At 46.7% G+C, this 23,076-nt stretch overlaps 1 protein-coding gene across 6 annotated transcripts in view; it reads left to right on the top strand.

Annotated features, from left to right (window-relative positions):
- Positions 1-23,076, top strand: part of ABCC9 (ATP binding cassette subfamily C member 9) — a 1,243,587-nt gene that overhangs the window by 527,563 nt on the left and 692,948 nt on the right. For 2 of the 6 annotated variants that reach the window (XM_078674073.1, XM_078674074.1), the window contains exon 18: positions 817-855. The exons of the other annotated variants lie outside the window; for them this stretch is intronic. In XM_078674073.1, the coding sequence (XP_078530199.1) occupies positions 817-855 (39 nt within the window). The remainder of the gene's footprint in view (positions 1-816; positions 856-23,076) is intronic. 6 annotated transcript variants of the gene reach the window in all.

Here is a 23,076-nt window from a genome sequence, read left to right as displayed (position 1 = left end):
AAATGTTTTACCCTGCCCTTGTGCCAGCCAAGGGGATGCACGGGCGACGCAAAACCTAATTGAGATTTGTCAAGCCTTGCAAGGCCACCTTGCGTTGCCCTGCATAGCTTGATACATCTGTAGTAACGCAAGGCAGCGCAAATCGCTGCCTTGTGTTACTCTGCGGCAGGGAGGTCATGCCAGGGGTGGAGCGTGGTTGTTCCCACACATCCACTATGGATTCTGGCACATTCCCAGATTTACCATTAGTAGTAGACATGGGAATGCGTCAAAATGCTACGCCACCCAGGTGAGGTGTAACTAGAAGCAATATCTTTATTTCTCCTCATTTTCCTCTTGCAGCACACATGCAAGGAGGAAAACACCTAGGAGGATTGTTTTGTGCAGAAAGGCAAACCCTTCTTGCACAAACAATCCTGCCTACTGCACAGGCGCTCTTGCAACATGACTCAAGGTGCCTGCTTTGGTACTAGGCAGTTAAAAGTGCACCAGCTCTAGGAAGGGACAGAAATGCACTGTACAATGTGAAATACTGCGCATTCCTGCCCTTTCTCTTTCACTCAGGGCAGCACAGCACAGCACATTAGGGTGACTTGCTGTGTTGCGCTACATGGAAGATTGATAAATATGCCCCTATTTCTTTAATTGTGGCCATGAAAACTATGAATCTAATGAAAATACTGGATCCTGGCCCACATGTAAAAATATAATATCTAGTATATATGTATTTGACTGAATGTTCGTCATATGCGTCAATAATCAGTATTCACTAATGTAATTCATCCACGCATGGTTCTGTTCTGCTGGGAATTTCAGATGGCCAGAGGCTGATATGAATACGGACAGATATTCAAGGTAATAACATTTGTTGTTAAAAGTCACCTTCACGTTTGTTGTTTTACCATTTTCATCATCATGTTCATGAAGTATGCATATCTGTAAAATGTCATCTGATTGTGTATTCCAACACCAACTGATCGGGAGGGAGTTCAAAACTGTACAAGAGAGGATCTTACTAGGGTAGGCTGTTACACTCTTTGGGGGTTATTTACAAGCCCCTTGCGCCACTTTTGCGTCATTTTCCCCATGTTAAAAATGACGCAAAAGTGGCGCAAGGGGCTTGTAAATAACCCCCTTTTTCTTTTGGAAATACATGTGTCTGCTTCCCCTTTGCTATTGCGGCAGATGGGACAAAAACAGCAGAAGGAAGGTAGTAGGCTGAAATCAAGCTTTTTTAAGAATGAAAAAGACAAAAAGGGAGATGGTAAGTACACTTAAGGACTAGCATGTTATCAAGAAGTACAGTGAAAGCAACAAGTTCAGTGTGCGAGAGAAGCTACATCGTCAGGAAAGGGAGACAAGCAGAAAGAGGGTAACAAATACAAAATGGCGGAAAGCAACATTGAGAAGTGATGAATCAGCTGCGTAGGATAAACAGTCTAAAAGGAGTGCTTTAGAAGTTAGTAATGGAAGATGGAGATGTGTCACATATACAAACATTAGTCAGCAATCCGGCTTCATTCTGTGAAGTATGTGATTTTATCTCACTATTTGACTGAAGTTAAAAAAATTGACACTTTTTGAAAAGACAAGTGTGTGATAAGATTATAAAAAACTTAGGTTAAACATTTTCAAACAATTTTCACAAAAATGATGTCATGATGCATAATCATTTTATATATTTGGAGTAGGGCGAGAGGCTTGTTTGGTGACTTCTCTGAACCAGTAGCCTAAATATAGCAGGCTGACAACTATCACTTTTAACATGTTTATTTTTTCTTACGGAAAACGTTGTACATTTCTGTGCACTAATTGCTTTAGAATGTAAGTTTTTTTGTAGAATACTTGGATTCCAAGGTTACAAATGACCTTGATAATTCCTTTTGCATTTCTGTGACAATAGCTTTCATCAGCCATTTCGAACTGTAAAAATAAGCAACTGGCTAGTACACTCGGAAGACTATAACAAATTGGAGTTGCCATTCTAAGGTCTCAAATAATGCTCTGAGGAGAAGGGACTTTCTGGAGACCTGTAGAGAGCTAATATTTGCTTCATATGACTCTTCTGTTGTAGAAACACTGCAAATGACAGGTTTTATTATTGCCTAATTTAATGGCATTCAGTTTTCTGATCGGAGGGATGGAAGCCTTGGTTGACCTTGCGGAAAGTCTAATTATTGACCTGCACATCACCTTCTGTTATTAACAAACCGAGTCTCTTTTTTTCGACTTGGTAATAGTTGTCTCAATTACTAAAAAAGGTACTAAGATTAAGAAGACATTTAGATTTTTCAAAGTTTTGAACACAATACCCAGGTGATATGGGAACGTCCTACTTTACTTCTATGTAGATTGCAGGATGATTTATACAAGAATGCGAGTGATACAGTAGTTGAATATAATAAAAAAAAGGGACCCCCTGAGTCTAGACAGAGTTCCTAGGACAGGGCAACAACAATTTTTTGTAATAATTCTTCCTAGGCAACAGCTTACCTGTCTAAAGTCAGGTTAAACATAGAAGGTTGATAAACAGAAGCCTCAATATACTAACATATAGTATAATGAGGCTTCTGTTTATTAACCTTCTATGTTTAACCTGACTTTAGACAGGTATGCTGTTGCCTAGGAAGAATTATTACTAAAAATTAGTGATCCAGTAGTTGTACACTCAATAATCTGGAGGTTGATCATTATTTTTCTATCAATGCTGATTATTACGTAATATTTAGTTGAGATTAATAGAAATGTTTTATTGTTGAAGTATGAAGCTCCTTTAGTATCTACAGAAATGTTTAGCTGATGGCACTGTTAACTCATACTTTGATTTGGAAAACTTTCTGTAGCTAGCTACAAGAATGATTCCAAGCATATGCTCGTAGTTCTCAGGCCAACTAGCTAACCATTGGATGGTGTCGCAGCGCTGGCGCTCATCGCAAATAACACACCGAGGCAGAGGTAAGGAATGCACGTCTTACTTTATTCCCTGCCAGCCTCACACTGGCTTACAGACTAAACTCCTCCCTGTGACTCACTTCCTTTTCCTGCTGCCTGTCCTGTCTCATACAGGAGGTCAGGCAGGGCGACACTACATCTCCCCTGTTTTGCAGAGTCTCACTTCTTCTATATCTCTTCGACCAGACGTCGGGGCTTCCTGATTAGACGTTGCGGTCGTTCTCTATGTCTTGTCACAGGACCGTGACTGTGAGGACTGTGTCGATGTGTAGTTTCCACCATCCGCGTGGGGCTATGATGGTTTGGGTCACTGTTGTCGCTCTGATTGGAAGAGTCACTTGAGAATGGGCTTGGCGTGGCATCATGGCCGCCACGTCGGTTGCATTTCCTGAAGTGCGAGATGTTTCTTGTCACTTGTTTGTGGTCAGCTTTGGCTGTGACCATGGTCCCTTTCTTCTTGGTGACCTGCATGGGAATGTCGAGGTATCGACTATCTGCCTTGGATCGCTGATCACTTCGCACTATGACCCAGTCTCCTTCTTGTATGTTGGAGTCTTTGGCATGTCTACGTTGATCAGCATATGTTTTCATTTGATGTTTTCGGGTGTGATCAATATCCACAAGGGTGTTGTGATCAACGGTGACTGTCCGTTGTTGCAGACTGTCATTTAGCATGGGCAGTCTTGTCCTGGGTGTCCTTCCTAGCATTACAGTTGCTGGGCACTGGGCTGTGGTGTTGTGCGGCGTATTCCGATATGCTCTGAGTACTTCGTTTAATGTCTGCTGGACATCTCGGTGGGTCAGTTCTGCCTGCTGGATTGCTCTTTTTAGTGTCCCCATAAAACGCTCCACCATGCCATTTGCCTGTGGCCATAGCGGAGTAATTTTCTGGTGCTTGAAGTTGAGGTGGGTTGCAAAGTTCGTGAAGTCATGACCGTTGAAAGGAGGTCCATTATCTGTTTTTACTCGCAGTGGGATGCCCCAAGCTGCGAATATCTCATCAAGCACTGGGATTACTGTCGTTGCTCGAGTTGATGATATCAATTGTGCAAATGGGAAGCGGGAGTATTCATCCATGGCAACAATGATGTACTGTCCTGATTGTAGTGGGCCAAAGAAGTCGACCGCTATCTGTTGCCATACTCCGTCTGGCAGTTCTGACATTTGTAACGGTGCCGGTGGCTCTTCCTTGCTGACTACTTGGCAAGTGACGCAGTCCTTCAGAGTTGTCTCGACCATGTAGTCAAGGGTGGGGAACCAAACACGTTCTCTCAGGGCTTTCTTGGTTGCATTGATGCCTCTGTGCCCTTCATGTGCCAGGTTAATGACTCCTTGGCGTAATTTGAGAGGAATTACAATCCTCCCCCCTCTCAAAAGGAGACCATTGTCACTGATGGAGAGTTCTTCGCGCACTCGTTGGAATGCGGCTAGGTCCTGTCGGAGTTGAGCAGACTCGGAGGAGGACTGCTTCATGTCCCTCCAGGAGTTGGAGCGAATTCGGGTCATCACTGCTTGGACAAGGGGGTCGAGTGCAGACGCCTCCTGGATGGCTTCGATAGGAACTGTGGGAGGACACGCAGCGTCAACAACAAAGTGAAGATATTCGTCAGCTACAGAGAGTGCAGAACGGGCACCCGCCAGTGGGTGTCGCGACATGAAGTCAGCTGGGTTTTCAGCTTTCCCAGGTTTATGGATGATGGAGAAGACGTAGTCTTGGAGGCGCAGGCCCCACCGCTCAATGCGTGGTGGCATTTTCGCATTGGGGTTGCCAAAGATGGTAATGAGCGCCTGATGGTCCGTGATGATCGTGAAATGTTTGCCATACACAAAAAGGTGGAAGTGTTCGCAGGCCCACACCACGGCCAGGCTTTCCTTCTCCGGCTGGGAGTATGCTTTTTCTGTATCTGTCAGACTGCGACTAGCGTAGGCGATGATGTGACGCTGGTCTGAGTCTTCTCGGTATTGGGCCAGAATGGCACCCAGGCCCACAGGACTGGCATCCACAGTGATTTCAGTTTTCTTCTTCGTGTCGAAGTACGCCAGATTGATGGCAGACCCCACGGCATGTTTGATGACAGAGAATGCATGTTGACACGCCTCCGTCCAGTCGAATGGCTGATCTTGGCGAGTGAGTTCCCGCAGGGGGTAGCTGATCGTGGCGTAGTCGCGGATGTACCTCGCGCAGTAGCTTGCCATGCCAAGGAAAGAACGTAGGTCAGTGACATCACGGGGTTTCTGAGTGTCAGCCAGGGCTGCCACTTTCTCAGGGTCTGGTCTCATGCCCTCCTTCGAGAAAATGTGTCCGTAGAATTTTAAGGTGTCTTTATGGAATTCACACTTGCTCGCATTAAGTGTTAGGTTTGCCGACATCAGTGCATGGCAGACCCTGTCCAGGGCCGTGTCGTGTTCTGTTCTGTCCTTCCCAAACACCAGCAGGTCGTCACTGTAGTTGAAGGCATTTGGGATGCCTTGGATGACTCGTCTGATGGCTTCCTGGAAGATCTCGGCAGCCGAGGATATGCCAAAGTTCAGGCGTTTGTAACGAAAAAGGCCTTGGTGAGTGGTAAAAGTTGTGATATATCTCGATTTGTCATGGAGCTCCAGCTGGTGATAGCCTTTATTAAGGTCGAGCTTGGAGAATACTGTGGCACCATTCAGCTTGGTAATCATGTCACTGATATGCGGCCCAGGATGGCGTTCCCGCTCGATGGCAGTGTTGGGCGCGCGCATGTCAACGCACAGCCTGACCTTGTTGTCTTCTCCTCGTTTTGGAACTACTACAACTGGCGATACCCACGGAGTGGGACCCGTCGTACGTTCTATGATGTCTGTTCGAAGGAGATCTTGGAGCTCGTCATCAACGGCCTTTTGGAGATGGAATGGCACCTTCCTATGGTGTTGGGCAATCGGTGTCACGTTCTCGTTGATGTGAAGCTTTACTTTGAAATGATTGAGCTTCCCAAGCCCTTTGAATAAGTTGGGAAATTTTGCAACGATGTCGGGAGTGTCCTCCGTCATGTAGAGGAGTTCCACGAGTTTGAGTCTTTCTGCTGTGGGGAGACTGAGGAGACAATCTGCCAGATCTGGTCCCTCCACTACGTGAATGTAGGCATCAATTGTCCGGTCCTTGAACGTGAGAGTGGTGTGGAAGCGGCCTAGACAAGGCAGTGGTTTGCGTGACATCCATGTGAAGACACGGACAGCAGCAGGTTCCAGTTTAGGCTTGTGTTTCATGGATTGATGTTCTAGAGCACAGATGTAATTTAAAGATGCTCCAGAGTCCAAGACAAATTTAGCTGGGTGGTCGCCTATCAGGATGTCGAGTTTTGGATATCGCTTCAGACGATCTGGGTCAGCAACCATGCATATGTACTCATCACGTTCCGGAGTAGTTACCATGCATATGTATTCATCACTGTCTTGTGGCGTGAGGGTGCGCGATGGTGACTCACTGGATGTGTCTCTGCGGGACCGATAGGAGTCCGTCACATGGCGTCTGGAGCGATGGCTACTTCCGGAACGACCTCTTGACTGATGTGAGTATGCTGACTGGACGCTGGAGTCGGACGAGCTAGAGGACCTGCGTCCCTTGTCTTTTATGGCTCGGGCGTGATGGCGTGACTCATGCCCCTTGGTTGATGATCGGTGACTAGGTTGCTTGGCTTGGCATGCGACCTCGAAGTGATTGTCTCTGCCACAGCGGTGGCATCGTTGCCCGATGGCTGGGCACTGTCCTGAGTGGGGGTAGTCCTGACCGCACCTAAAACAGGTGGGCGACGCTTTTGAGGGTCTCGTGTGTCGCGAGCTTCGACGTGACGGCTGAGACCTGTAGGACTTGGAGGTGGGCTTGACGGGCTTGGAGGACCGGTGTGCTTGAATGCGCAGAGCATGGTCTTTGTGATCCGACGATTTCTGTGTCCCCATTCGCTTCGCGTAGTCCTCCGCCTGGTCATTGATTCTTGTCAGTTCCTCGATTTCCTCTAATGTGTATGGTTTTTTTAGGAGCCTTCGGCGCAGGGCTTCAGACGAACAGCCGTCGATGATGCGGAGCCTCAGGGCATCTTCCGTTTTAAAGTTATCAAAGTCGCAGTATCGTGCGAGTCTCCGTATGCGCATGATGAAGTCACTCATACATTCATCTTTCTCCTGCGTGGCGAGGTTGAATGTGTGGCGCTCATAATCCACATTGCGTTTGTGGAGAAAGCGTCTGTCAAGTGCAGCTTTGGTTTCATCATAGGTAGCTGTTGCAGCATTGGGCAGTTCTTTGATGATTTGCGCAGTGTCCGGACCAATCAGATTCCTCAGAGCCACAAGTTTTTGCTTGTTGTCTTGTACTAGGGATCCGACCATGTAGTCCTCAAAGTCTTCACTCCATGTTTTCCACGATGGGCCCATGCTGTTACCTGGCGTCAGTGGTAAAGGCTGAGGTTGGCGCATGAAGGAGGCTCCCTCTGGGTTATTCGCCATTGCAGGTGCAGTGGGAGCAGGGCCTCTGGTGCTGGGAGCTGGGCTTCCTGTGCTGGGAGCAGGGCTTCCTGAGCTCGCTGTGCTTGATGCACTTGATGCTGTGGCCGATGAGCTGTCAGGGCCCGGATTGGACATCTGCGCTTAACTGGCTGTGAAAGCATTTGTCCGGTGCTTATTAGTTGCACGCAGTGCTTATGTGTTATTATTAGTCTCTTTATTGAGCAATTTCGCTTCTCAGTTGCCTCTGTGGACCGGTAATGTCTTTGGAAGCAAAGGCGCCTGACCTTAGGATGGCCGCCAGAGAGAGAATGTGGGTCTGTTGAAGGGCGGCGCCTGACTCCAAAATGGCCGCCGCGCGGGACAGTAGGCCTTGTGTCTCTGTCCCTGGACCCGGCAGACAGCACGCGTGAGGGGAGCGATCGGGCTTGAACTCACCGTCGCTCCTCACGCTGTGTCCCGTTCTGGCTCTTCTTTCTTCACTCGCGCCTGGGATCGGGTGCCGCTCTCCAGCGCTACACACTCGGCTGCTCACTTCTGGCACGTGGGGTCGCGCTCTGGAATACGCGCCTACCTCCTAGTGCGGCAGTCGGGTGTCTGGGGTGTTTTCCGAGCACCCGCGCTCTGGTTTCTTCGCGCCTCTTCTCCCAGGGCAGTATCGGCGAGCGCTTCTCACCGGCTGCAGTCGGGTGTTTTCTGGGCTTCGGCGGATTTTCTTTCCGCTGCAGGGTTCGGTGGTCGGCCACGTTGGGTGGCTGAGCGGGGCTGCTTGTGGGGTTTAGAAACATCCCACCCTCGTCGCCATTGTCGCAGCGCTGGCGCTCATCGCAAATAACACACCGAGGCAGAGGTAAGGAATGCACGTCTTACTTTATTCCCTGCCAGCCTCACACTGGCTTACAGACTAAACTCCTCCCTGTGACTCACTTCCTTTTCCTGCTGCCTGTCCTGTCTCATACAGGAGGTCAGGCAGGGCGACACTACAGATGGGTGTCAGAAAGATCAAAGTAAGAATATCTTACAGATAGTTTCCAGTGATTGGTGCTTGAGAGTTCTTGGTCTCTCTTATGATCCTATATCATTCGTTAAGAAGCTGGTAGCTCTAAAGGACTTTGATCATCCTTGGTGGAATGATCTCTAACATTATTTTCATTTTAATGCTCTCAATCAATTGTTCTATCTACTGATCTTCCTACACTGAATCGAAATTGTTCTAGCATTGCACAGCAGCCGGATGAATGACATCATTAGTGTGTGTCTTTGCCTATCACAACATTTCATTTATTTTCTTCAGCCAGACACATGCTGTGTAGGGGCCATTTGCCTTTGGACCAGCACTCCCTCCAGTGGCTGCAGATGGCCAGTAAATTGAGCTTCACGACAGGACACACAAAGCATTCAACAAAACAAATTATGTTTTGTAGAAATAAGATAACATTTCTGACCGCCGGAAAAAGCAGCATATTTAAAAATACTTCTCATTGAGAAAATCAGGTAATTGATATAACAAAGTGGTATGGCTATCTGGTGGGATAATTTAGTCAAGGCTCACAAGAGATACAATGCCTCCAGGATAGGTGGCAGTAGAAATGAATTAGCTTTAATTAGCTTGGAGTCCCTAAGTGTGACCACAGATACACATACATATATAAACTGTCAAAGGGAGAGGAATCTTTTTTGAATACCTCCAAACTGAGCATGCCATAAGCAGAACGCTAGCATTTTTGTTTAAAACTACTTTTCAGATGTTAACATACATTGTGCATAACTGTGACAAAGGGTAGAACACTTTATGTAAAAATTAGTTAAATGTTAATGTCACAAATATTTACATACTGTGTAAAGACAATGTATATATCATTTGCACAAGGGTTTATGTGCACCCTGCGGATCAACGTGACAATGACTTGTTCATACAGTATTTAAAACCCAATTTCTTTAGCTTCCAATAAACATTTGCGTGCTGCATTAATTTTTTTCTTAACAGAGGGTAATTACAGCTATGCTCATTCGCTGTTTTTCTGTCCTTTAACTTGCACATGCAAAAGGAGTTTCATGGACAACGTTTCTTTTGTGATCGGAAGAGTCACTTTGAAATGTCTTTGTCCAAGGACGGACGGTTGAACCTTGACCCAATTCCAGTGAGAGTCAGTGCATGCTCCAAATGTAAACGTCTAACCACTCACAAATGTTTCAGGGAAGAAACTCTTCCCAGAATGCTCTCCACTGTTCAGTTTCTATTTTGAAGTTGATCTAGCATTTATCAAGGGCTGTTCTGGTAGACCACCTTGTGGATTGGATTCCCTCTAGACAGTAATTGAAGCACCTATGCCTCATGCAGAGATGTGTAGGGGCACCCTTGGGCATACAATGGTGGGGATACCCGGTTTGAACTGGCTCTCAGGGCAGCCAAGTTGGGAATATCCCTTAGAATCGGAGGCACCATGCACTGCTCCCAAAAAAGAAAAAGTTTCTTTCACAAACATAATAAAAATTGCCGTGGGGACATAGATGCACATTTTCTATGAACTTACATCCTTGTATGCATGCCCAGAAGTTTTGGTAATACGATTCTGGGCCTCAATCCATGCCACTTCAAGGAAGTGTTCTTTCCCGTATGTTCCACAATAAGACATAGACCAGACAAAGTTCAGTTGATATCCATTGCATGGAAAACAACCCCTGCAAATTAGTGAAGTGTATATTTTAATGTACTTGAGCAATGTGCACAAAAGTGTAATCATAACGGATAGGAGCCCCAAGATCTTTTCTATACTGGCTTCTAAACTGTCTTACAGGAGCACACACAGTACAAACCCAGCTTTTCAGTGCACTGTGCACATTGTGAAACACTGCCCAAGTCTAAATAAAGTACTGCAGAACTAGAAACTGAGGGGCAGATAGTCTTTTAGTGGAAATGAGGAAAAGGGCACTGCTTACAATCTCATTTTTAATGGCCTTATTACAATCACAGTGGTCCACAGGACCACCGTACTGGCAGTAGCGATCCAACCACTGCCACAACTGCAGGACTGCCAGCTGCATTGTAAGTGTGGCAGTCAGACCACCAAAGGACCTCCATGTCCACCGGGATCCAGGTGGTGGAACAGTGGTCAGGAGCAGTAATATGCAGGCGGTGCAGCTGCAGCGATGCCGAGCTCATTATGAGTTGCCTGTTCACCACCTATTTCATGGAAGTGAGCCCACCATGAAAAGGGTTGCAGAGAGTTAACTAAGGGGACCCTAACAAGGACCCCTGCTGCTCCTGGGCCTAGGGGTGCATACAGAGAGGCATATGTTATGTACCCCTCGAATTGCATCCCCTTTCCTGCACGTTATGGCATGAACAACATGGTGCATGCCACACCGTGCAGGAACATGCAGTCAGCACTCTCAAGCCAGTGTTCTGCATGCTAGGCTCTCCTATGAGCCTAATATACCACTGCCGTGAGACCACCGCAGCACTGCCTGCCTGAACTGGATTCAACTCTGAAGCCGCGGGTAGGCATACCACTGCCTATGTGGTCCTCCTGCAGAGGGAGAAGTGACGGTGCCTCAGGGGGGCAGCCAAAGTCGTAATAGGCCCAAAGTGTTGATTGTGTTGTTTCTAATGTATGTTTTATTGATTTTTAATAGCAAGGAGATACAGTAATTGGCATTGGCATTGCATGAATAATCACTAATTCATACGGGTCATATTATATTTCTTTTTTTTTCCTCACAACTTTATATGTCTTGTTTTGAGATCAACAAGACTCACATTATAGCTGTGACATGTCTGAAAACATATAGCCAGTTACAGTCAACACCATAAAAGCATGCAGTCCAGTACACATGCATTGCTGTCTCCTCATCTATCCTCCAAATCTGCTCGGGCAGAGCTACGATTCCTCATCTCACAGAATGTGTAAGGACGTGTGAGTGACTATTCCGAATGAACGGTGATGGATTAAACCCAGATCAGTTGACTGGGGGTGAGTGCTTGTATTGTCAACGCTCCGTCCATCATTTCCTTTGGTTTTTCTTTGTTCGCCATAAGTTGGCAGGGTATGCTCAGACGTGAGTCCCTTGCTCATTTTGCCACTGGATTCAAGCAAGCCGGGCTGAAAACGGCTGAAATGCCAGAAACCGGTCCTCGGTAGCTTGTTTCCGGTCCAGGGAAGGCATGGCTTGGCAGTTGGGGCTGGACTGTTTCCATGAGGCACAGGGTCAGACTGATTTGCATATGGCCGTGTCTGAACTGGGGTGGCAGAGTGGGCTAAAAAACGGTGATGGATTAAACCCAGATCAGTTGACTGGGGGTGAGTGCTTGTATTGTCAACGTTTCGTCCATCATTTCCTTTGGTTTTTCTTTATTCCGAATGTGTAACAGGTGGAGTCTCGATCTTTGCTTTGTAAGAAGACATATCACAAATCCCTGATGCTCTCAATGTTTTTGACATTGTCAGCTGTATCCCCCCTGCATTCTGTGACCTTTTCGTGTAAGTGATAAAAGGGTGGCATATTGCATTAACTTTTGAGACCCTGTCACGAACAATGACAGTGACTTTTACCATGGCATAAATGAACCACACCTCCCCCACCACATGTTGAGGAAGGGTGCCTGGGCTTATTTCCACATCTAGGTCACATTCAAATGCTTGGCTAGAAGGAGGTAAGAGAACGGCCTCACTTGAGGAGTCATTATGGAGTATAGTTTGCCTTCACCTGGGTCCCATAGAAGGATCAGTAAAAGGATGCAGGGCAATGAAACATTGGGAATGGAGCATATCCTGAGGAGAACTTCATTCCAAAATGCTTGGATCTGTGGGCAGGTCCACCTTACATATAGAAAGATACCTCAACCCCTGCACCTCTTCCAACTCAACATTGAACCCCCAAACATCCTGTGTAGCTGCACAGGGATGTTGTACCAGTGTGTCAGTATTTTGTAGGCATTCTCCTTTGTAGCGGAGGCAAATAGATGACTTGTAAGCTCTCTGCCTTATAGCCCCCCATGACTCATCATAAATGTCAGTGTCCAATTCCCTCTCCCACATGCATGTTTTTTGTGGGGGTGAGGGCGAGAATATAGCGGCATATACATGAGATACCATTATGGAGAATGCTATTAGTGTATATGAATTCAATGGTTGATTCCTCTCTCTGAATGGCTCCACAAGCCTGGTCTTCCCTCACCCAGTGTAGTGCCTGGGTGTACCTATATGTATCGCATTGAGTTAGTGCGTGTTTTACTAGGAGGTTCCCGCCAGTCTAAAGATCATCATCTTTGTACTGGCCGTGGTGTCAAGAGGAAATGGGGTCTGACAAGCCAGGGGGAAGTTTGAGTTTTTAGCTACAGGTGTGAGGGGGTAAGGGTAGAACGAGAATGCCTTCTCCTAATGGTTTGCATATGGACCAAGAGAGGTTGGCTATCAGTGACGGCGCCCATCCGAGCTGCTGCTGGCAGCCACAAAAGCCCGCCCAGGGGATCGGGGAAAACATCTTGTTCTACCAGCACCCACAGCTTACCCTCGGCGCCTTGGCTCCAGTCAAGGGAAGGACCGATCTGAACCGCTAGCATGTATGTGGTTACATCAGGAAAACCCAAACTTTCTTTTGCAGTGGAATACAATAAGGACAATTTTGACACCCGTGGAGATTTAACATTTTGTTTCGAATCAGTGTTTGGGTTGATTTAGGGATGGCTAGGGGGAGAATCTGGAGGGCATATAGGAGCTGGGGCATGAAATTCACTTTGAGGCTATTTATCATTCCAGCCAAGAAGAAGGGTAACGTGGAATCCCAGCATTGTGTCAGTAATTATATCCGACATAAAAAAAGTTAAACGTTTGTTAGGGATCGATCAATGGGGAAGCATAGGTTTTACGAAAGGAGGCAGGAAACCACCTGGGCCCGTAGTCTGGTGGGATGGGAGATTGTGAATGACAGCCAGGACTTCGCCCGGAATGATATCTTTCTCCAACAACCACTACTCAGCTTCTCTACCAGGTACAAATAGTCTCAGAGGAATCCATTTTAGAGTTGCTCATCTAAGGTGTGGGCCTGATAGAGAGCCATATATAAGTTCTGGATAATGGCGAGGATTTCTGCCGTCTCCTGAAGCAACTAGTCTTCCTCATCTCTGACCTCTTTGATATAGTTCTGTGTCGCTCACAAGCTCAGTTTGTAGGCCAAGATTCTGTATGCCTTATCCCACACTCATATTAGGTTTGATTGACATGAAGTAATTGCTTAGCTGCCTCCTTCATAAATATCTGTTCCAGCTCTCTCTCCTTCACTTCACAGCCAAAGTCACTGAGAAGATCGTCAACAACCAGCTGGCAAACTTCATATAATCCAACTCAATCCTCAACACTTCCCATGCCGGATGCCACAGCAACCACAGCATGGAGACCGCCCTCCTAGTCACACCAGACGCCATAACCACCCTCCTTGACCAAGGCCAAATGGCTGCCCTCATCCTACTAGACCTCTCAGCAGCATTCGGCACCGTTTCCCACCACACACTAACTGCCAGACTCGCAAGATGCTGGCATACAGGGACCTGCCCAAGATTGGTTCCGCTCCTTCCTCACCGGCGAACTCGAAGAATCAGACTCCTGCCCTTCCTCTCTGAACCCACAGAGATCAGCTGCAAATTACCCTAAGGATACTCACTCAGCCTCACGCTCTTCACCATCTACATGGCTCCCCTCGCTACCATTGTCAGAAAACACAGACTTAGCATAGTATCACACGCCTACAACACCCAGCTCATCCTCTCCCTTACCAAGGAACCTGACATCACTAGACACAGTTTCCAGGAAGGAATGAAAGACATCACATCCTGGTTGAGCAGCAGGTGCCTGAAGCTCAATTTGGGGAAAACGGAAGTCCTCAATCTCAGATCCACCACCTCCGCATGGGACAACACCGTTTGGCCCACCGCCCTCGGCAACTATCCCATGGACCACGCCCGCAACCTCAGCATCATACTCGACTCCTCCCTCACCATGAACCAACAGGTCAATGCCGTATCTTTCACATGCTTCAGTATCCTCCGCATTCTCTGCAAGACCTTCAAATGGATCCCCTCAATCCAGAAAGACTGTCGCCCACACACTCATACCCCTCAGACTGGACTACGGGAATGCCCTCTATGCCAAAATCAACAAACCTACTCATCAAACTCCAGACCATCCAGAATGCCGCAGCCAGACTTATTCTTGGCATCCGACGACAAGACCACATCACCCAGCACCTTCAAGACATCCACTGGCTCCCTATTAAAAAGAGAGTGACCTTCAAGCTGCTCATTCACGCCTACAAAAATCCCTCCACAACACCGGACCCCAATACTTCAATGAAAGAATCTCCTTCTACGCACCCAAAAGAAACCTCCGCTCCGCCGACCTTGCCCTGGCCGAAATACCACGCATTTGCAGAGCCAGAACGGGAGGAAGAGCCTTCTCCTACATCGGGCCAAGACCTGGAATGAACTCACCCTCAGCATCAGACGCACCTCCGCACTGCAAGCCTTCAGGAAGACCCTCAAGACCTGGCCCTTCGTATGAGATGGTGCTGCTCGCAACCCCCCTTGATTGAGCTCTCCCGGTAGCTTGCAGAGATCTCTTATAGTTCTAATGGAGACAATTTCTTGTATTGTGCCTCAACCTGGGATTTTTGGATTTTTAATTCTTGCTTACAGATTTTGGCCGCTCACTGAAATGCTGTTATGTGGGAGATACGTTCCCCTCCCAAAAATTATTTTGCTGCATCCCAAAGAGTTGCAGGGGACACCTCCCCATTGTCGTTTTCAGTGAAAGAGTGTTCTTTGGTATCTTCAATATTGTCTTGCAGGGTTGGGTCTCGGCGCGCCACCACATTCACTATCCACAGCCTCCGGAACAGTGCATGCGGGTCCGCGGGCTCTACCACCAGCTGCACAGGGGCGCGATCAGAGACAAACTTGACATTTATTTTAGAATCTATGAGCCTGGGTAGCCAGGACTGAGAGACCAGGAAACAGTCTAAGCATAAATAGGTTTTGTGGACTTTAGAGTAGAATGTATAGTCCTGTTCCTCGGGGTAGTGGTTATGCAAAGCATCAGCCAAGGACAGATCTTGCAGTCCATGGAGTAAGGCAGTAGGGGGATGGAGCTCGCCATCTCAAGAGTGAGAGCAATCTAGCTTTGGATCTAGGGAGTACTGAGGTCGGCGCCGACCACTATATCCCCCGTTGCAAAGTGTGAGATCCTCTGGAATAAGTCAAAGTAAAACTCCTCGAGTTCCCCATTCATCCCCTAAACAGATATTATAGTTGTGTGAGTAGAGCCTAGTTTTCCCTGAATTCCCACCTGTCTCCCCTCTTGGTCCCTGTATGTGCTGTCAAATTTCAAGGAGAGGTCCCTGTGGAGGTCGATTGCCACGCCTCTAGACTTACTGGTTGATGAGGAGTGAAACTGCGTTGGGTACCAATATGAACACTGGCATTTGATGTCAACCGAGGCATCAATGCTGAGTTGCAGTGGGGGCCTAGATACTTGCTTTTTGAAAATGAAGTGATAAAAAAAATTGGTTTTTAATTTTTTACTGGAGACATTGACTCTGACTTTACCTTCCTTTGCTTTTCAGGCACTAGACCCGGCGTTGTCCATCTGTTAGCGCGGACACGCCTGTTTCCTGGGTCAGCAATCTAGTTTTTGTTCCTCTCTCTGCTTATTTAAATGTTGTGCTGGCGTGGGTGCTTAGCATACGTGATAACGAGGCATCAATGCTGAGTTGCGGTGGGGGCATAGATACTTGCTTTTTGAAAATGAAGTGATTAAAAATAATTGTTTTTTAACTTTTTACTGGGGACATTGACTCTGACTTTACCTTCCTTTTGCACTTGGCACTTTCAGGCACTAGACCCGGTGTTGTCCGCGGACACACCTGTTTCCTGGGTCAGCACTCTAGTTTTTTTTCCCTCTTTCTGCCTACTTAAACGCCGTGATGGCGTGGACGTGCAAGCTTGTCTGCACCCGTCTCAGTGCCAGCCATGCTGCTCGTAACGCAGGGACTCAGTATTATTCGAGTGAGACCCTGCGGAAGACTGGCGAAACTATGAGTTATGAGGGAGGAGTATTGAGGGAACTACTAGCCTGAATGCTGATATTCGTAGGAGGGATGCTCTGAGCTGTGGACTATTGAATGTCTGCTCCCTCCCTAAACACTGCACTGAGATCCAATTACTTATTGAAGCACACCATTTAGACACAGTGTTTATGACGGGAACCTGGACATATCCTGACCCGGTGGCTGATTTGGAGCAGGCGTGTCCTCTGGGATATAAGGCCTTCCATTAACCTAGAGGCTTTGGTAGAGGAGGGGGGGGGGTCGGTATAGTTGGAATTTTGCCCCTCTGGAGAGTGATATGATGGAGGGATTTGAGCTCCTGCGTTTTTCGTTAAAAGACACCAAGGGACATGTGCTAGATGGTATAGTGTGCTATAGACCTTCAAGATTACTTATAGTTGGAGACTTTAACATGTGGCTTAATGGTAATTTGGATACAGGATATTCTACTCTACTAAAATGTAAAAATGTAAATTGATACTTGTATAGCGCACTACTCACCCGCAAGGGTCTCAAGGCGCTTGTACGAATACCGCTGTGGAACCCATCCTGGCTTTCCCTGTGAGGTGTCCACTCCTGGGCACCCCCAAGGTGGAGGCCAGGCATCCTTAGCGTTGTGGGGGCCGTTGTGGAGATTAAGCAAGCTATTGCCCAGAGTTGCAGAGTGGGACTCCATGATTGGAATAGGCACCGAGGCGAGAATTATCAGACCCGTGGAATTTTTGAGCTCAAGACCCGCCGAGGCGGGGAATTGAACCCTGGTCCCGGGCTAGACCTCTGCATCAGGGTCTGCCACTCTAATCATTGAGCCACACTTCTCCACTCCAATCCTGTGAGAACCTTGGACTCCGTCAAGGGGTGAAAGAGCCTACATATAAAGGGGGCCACATGCTGGATTTCGTTTTTAGTGAGGAAAACGCCACCGGACATATAAAGGTACTTCCGATGGAGTGGACTGACCACTGTCTGGTTAAATTTTTAACATGTATCCCCAGCCGAGTGGCTCCTGCTAATGGGGAAGCTAGGAGCTTCTTAAACAGGGATTGGAAGGGGGCATTAAAGAAGGGAATATCCTCCTCAACGTTTACCATTAATAAGACCTTAGATGTTGTTAGATCAGTGGAGGGGAACTATATAGAATTGTGTAGTGAGATTATGGCGACACCTAATCAAATTGCTGCTCTGAAAGTATGCAAAAGTAGAGGCAGACATACAGCTAGCTGGTTTGATGAAAATCTAAGAAATCTGAAATTGATTTGTAAACAGGCTGAAAAGAAATGGCGCAAGCATTATGTAGATGAGGATAAGGCTGCATGGAAAACAGCTATATCCATCTATAATAAAGGAATCTTCACAGCCAAATCAGAATATTTTTCAGAAACTATTCTGAAATCATCAAATAAATCTAAATGTGTTTTTAGATTGGTCAATGAGATTGCCAATCCTAAGTGCTTGCAAGATGAGATTCTGCCATCTCAGGATCTTTGTGACAGACTGGCAATCTTTTTTGAGGAAAAGATTAGTACCATCATGAATTGACTTAAAACAGCGACTCCAGCGGTAGCAGTAAGCTGTCCTAGTGGACTGATTACCACCTTGTCTACTGATGCAGAAAAGACGTCTAGTGTAGAGGTGGAAGCTGGGAATACAAACTTGAGCATTTTGGATCATTTTGAATTGTTGCCAGAGGAGGAGTTTGGCAGGTTGGCTCGGGAGGTCACTTCCGGCTTCTCACTGGACCCTCTTCCTCATAAAATGTGGAAGGAATATGCTGCAGATCTGTTTCCTAGTCTTAGACAGATCTGTAACTACTCACTCTCCAGTGGGGAGGTGCCATCTAGCTGGAAACAGGCGTGGTTACTCTGCTCCTGAAAATGGCTACTCTTGATCTAGCACGCCCAGAAAGCTATCGACCAATCTCTCTCCCACCTTACCCCGTGAAGATCCTTGAACACTGGGTCAGCAGATCTCTGTCGGTGTTTCTGGAGAGTAATAATAAGTTGGCGGACGGCCAATTTGACTTTCGCCCAGACCACGGTACGGAGTCTGCTCTGTTGACCGTGAAGGACGACCTTCGGTTGTTGACAGGCAAGGGACAATCGGCAATATTTTTATTGCTTGAGTTGTCTGCCGCCTTTGACACGGTCAACCACAGTATTTTGCTGACCTGCCTCGAGGAGGCCGGAGTTTCGCTCTTATCTTTTGGGTAGGCGCCAGGCGGTGGCCCTTCCGCCGTTTCAATCAACCTTTATTAATATTGGCCATGGTGTCCCACAGGGGTCTGCTGTTAGCCCGATTATGTTTAATGTATATCTCAGCCCTCTAATTGACATAATTCAGGCTCATAAGGTGAAACTTATAAATTATGCAGATGATACTCAGGTCATTTTATCTTTGGATGGCACCCAACCTTCTGTGTTGGAGGATTTTTATGCTTGTATGCGTGATACTGCGCAATGGCTATGGTTGCATTTTTTACAATTCAACTCTGAGAAAACCGAAGTAGTGCACTGCGCAGTAGGAAAGGTGCCTCTACCTCTCCCCCATAATTTCTGGCCACTAGGTACCTCCTACCCTATGGTCCCGGCCAATACGGTCTGCAATTTTGGAGTCCTATTCAGTGTTAATCTGACCCTGGAGGCACAGGTGAGCAAAACGGCAGGGTGCTGTTTTGGGCTGATTAGAGCTTTGAGAAATATTCTTCCATTGTTGCCTGTCTCAGCCAGAGCATTAATAGTGCAGGGTAAAATTTTAAGTCGACTTGACTATTGTAACGCCCTGTTACTGGATTCTCCTAAATATCTGATCCAACGTTTGCAACAGGTTCAAAATATGGCGACAAGATTAGCTTTGGCTAAACCGTGAGATTCTTCTGCATTAAAATGCTTGGCCGAGCTACACTGGCTTCCAGTGTTGCAAAGAGTACAGTTTAAGTCCCTGAGTATAGTGTTTAAGCCTTGCATGACTTGGGTCCGAAACCTCCGCCAGAAAAATTACACTGGTACATTCCCACTCAACAGCTCCGCTCCTCCTCAGACGGTCTAGCGAAAATTCCTAGATTTAATAGGGTTAGACTGGGTGGATGTGCTTTCAGCATTGCTGCGGCAAAGCTGTGGAATGAGCTGCCACCTGGTATCAGACAGTGTAACTCACTGATGTTGTTCGGAAAAAGGATTAAGACATGGCTGTTTCCTAGAATCTGACTCTTTTTTCTGATTACTGCCTACTCCCTCTGGTTCTCTGATTAAAATTGGTCCTCTAAATTACGTATTGCAGTGCCAGGGTACCCGTGGGATATTTGATGTGCTTAATAAATATTATATACATACATACATTCATACAATTTTTTTAAAAAGGTGAGTCTCCTGGAGCAGTGCCACGTCCATCTCGTTCTGCCTAAGCCGGTTTATTAATTCTCTACGCTTTATCTGAGTATTTAAGCCTTGCACGTTCAATAAGACTATTAATAGGGCAGTCATTTCAAGTTATATGGATGCCCATGCCTATGTGGACGCTATAGTTAAGGGAATGTGTCCCCACCAAGTCGACTCAGGACATTTTGCATGCGTGTGTCACTGGAATAAACAATAAACAAAACAACAACAAAAATATAATAAAAACTGAAGAACTATAGTCGCAGCTTACTGCCAAACCTCTCTCGAGTTCTGTGTTCCGAGAGGAAGTCTCCTGAAAACAATAAAGGGTAGAAAATAGTTGCACCATCAGGTATTATCTGAAGAAGTAGCGTAACAAACAAGAGAGCCACCCGCCCAGTCATCCTCCAAAGTAGTGCATCAATGTTCAGCAGAAGAGGATGGAGAGGTATTGTAACCCCCTTTGTGACCCCCTTTGAAGCCTAATGTACCTCTAGGAATGTTCAAGGGGGGTGTCTCATCCTGACAATGGTGATCTTTGGTCTCTTTCTTCTTGACATCCTTATTTGCGGGCTTTCTTCCTTATCGAACGTGTAGTCTGGAAACACCAGCCTCCCTTGGTCCACTGGTAGAAGAGTTGCAGATCCCCAGGGGAATTCCTCTTCTGGAGGGGGCAGCATGCCCAGTATCTCACAGGCATCTGGGCTGTGTGAACTGCCACCATATTGTCTTTGAAGCTAAAGTGGAGACAGAGGCTATATTGGATCTTGTGAGCCTGAAAGTGTTATCTAATTTCTCTGAACTCTCTCTGGTGGGGCAGCGTCTAGGCATAGATGTCTTGAAACAGTGAGATATTGTACACTCTGAACACTATTGGTTCTTCCTGCTAGCTGCCTGAAATATCTTCTCCATCATGTGAAAATAATGAACTTGAGTGTGAGTATCTGGGGAGAGATTCTTTTGTTACTGGAAGGCTGAGTACAGCCAGTGAGTGCCATCGAGGAAGACCCGCTAACTATTGGGCAGTTGTAGTATGTGGTTTTTCTTTGTGGGCAAAGAGTGCCTGTGCATGGGCCTCCAGGACCACCTGGGGAACTGTGGTTGCGATGCCTCCGATCCATATACTGTTCCTCCTTGAGTGATTTTCAAGGTCATCAAGCTTGTTGTGTAGCATTGCCTGATCTCATTCTAGTCTTTCTATTTGGGCTGCATGATCCACATTGTTCTGGGTATGGCCCACCACTGTAGATTTGAGCTGTGCCAGGTGGGAGTCTGCTTGACATAGGTATTGGTCTAGATCAGTTTGGTGCCTGGTAAAGTCCCGCCAAAGTGAAGTAATATCTTTGTGAAATTCAAAGAGTAACAGCTGGATGTCTTCCTTGGTCGCAGGAGCCTAGGGTCAGAGCTCCCCCTGAATCACCAGATGTGGGCTGGGACCTCTCTCCCTGGGGTCCAGAGGCTCAGGTTTTGCAACATGTCTCTAATGGAAGAAGAGTGGGGGGCTTTCACCCTGTTGGATTCCATTGTACAAGGGACAAGCAGGTCACAGTTCGCCACAACACGCACTCCTGACTAGAGCTGTGATGCACACCTCCCTTAGGGGTCCCTAATCTAATACCTCTCCTCAGGGTGTATGTCAGTGCAGGCCTTCTAATTGGCGCTACAAGCCCTGCAGACCTCAGTCCCAATCTCCATGCCTTCCAGGGTTCCCAAATGGGATCAACCAGTGTCTGCCCCCTGCATTACGCACGCCACCTAGCAGGGAGGGCCCCATGGTGTCCAGGGTCAATGCCACACCGCAGTGGCCTTCCTGAGGTTTCTGTATCCCACTGGTATTGCTCTCTTGTGTGCCTTATGCCTAGGGGATGCTGTAGAGCCCAGCCCACAGGTAGGGGCCCAACAATGCTCACAGGGCCCGTTGTCTGCTTCCGGGCAGTGTCGATTCCCTGGGCGGGCTCACTGCCTACTCCAGATCCGGACATTTTTCTGCCCTCAGGGGGTCGCCCTGAGGCCACCACTGACTTGTGGGGCGAGCCTGCTGCTGACTTGGGGCCCTCCTGCTCCATCATTTGCTCACTGGGTGCCTTTCCAGCTGCCACCAATTCGTGGCCTTGGATGCCTCCTCTTATGATGCTATGGGATCTCCTCGGGGGCCCCCCTGCGAGCACAGTTGTGTTTCGCTACACGCCCAGGATCCAGATGGAATATGGGCTCTCACACAACTCTAAGGAGAAACATGTCTTGCCTGGACTTCCCCCTGGCCATGCCTCCAGTATTACATCTCTAAGTGTTGGATGTAGCTATAGCTTTGCTCCGTATCTGTCAAGTCTAGAAAAGGAAAATAGCTTGGAAGGCTCTCACTTTGATAAGCTATAAAATCAGATTACAATGCTAGTTTACTAGCAGTCTTTCTATACAGTATAATACATCTGTGTCCAGTTGGTTGTCTTTTCCTACATTATATCCAAATGTTTCAGTGGCTATTTGTCTATGATAGCCCACTGTGGGGTTTGCCATCTTTTATTGTGACTCATTCTGGTGTAGAGTATTATGGACAAGTACTCTACTAGTGCAGTGCAATGAGAATGTGATATATTTTAAAGGAATGTGGAGAGCAACGCATACTACTAACATGACTTTGGGATGCTTATTGCACAAAGTAAAAAAAAAAAGCTTGAGTGATATAAATGTTAAATAGAAAAAGTATGCATTTGATAAATGGATTAGGCCAAGAAAAAAGATAAAAGTGAATCAAATACTGTTTAATGTTCCTAAAACTTTAAATAGGGAGTCGTAATGCAATAACATCGTGTAACTCATTCTTTTTGCTGGTTGAACAGGGTTTGCATATAGCATTGCTCACACTTTGGGTAATATGATTTCAGATTAAAATCGGTTATAAATGACTTTGTTAGCCAATTAGATCGTAATAAGAAAAACGCAAACATGAAATCTTTGCCCAGACAGTATTACTATGTGCAAAAGTTACAAAATTATGAAGAAATACTATAAAAAATGTACCACATAAAGGAGCATATTTTGCTTTTTCTTGCAACATAATTAAGGCTCACTGTCTTCCGTTTATACTGATTTTTACAGATAAATACAGACATCAAACATTTATTTTCTTGTCTGCATTTTTTTTAAAATGTGGATAAAAACGGAAATTAGGTAGCTTTTGGAGTAA

Source organism: Lissotriton helveticus, chromosome 1_1, assembly GCF_964261635.1.
Source record: "Lissotriton helveticus chromosome 1_1, aLisHel1.1, whole genome shotgun sequence".
NCBI classification, from domain to species: Eukaryota; Metazoa; Chordata; class Amphibia; order Caudata; family Salamandridae; genus Lissotriton; species Lissotriton helveticus.
The sequence above is the reverse complement of the archived record's forward strand: the minus strand, read 5'-3'. Positions and strand labels throughout refer to the sequence as shown.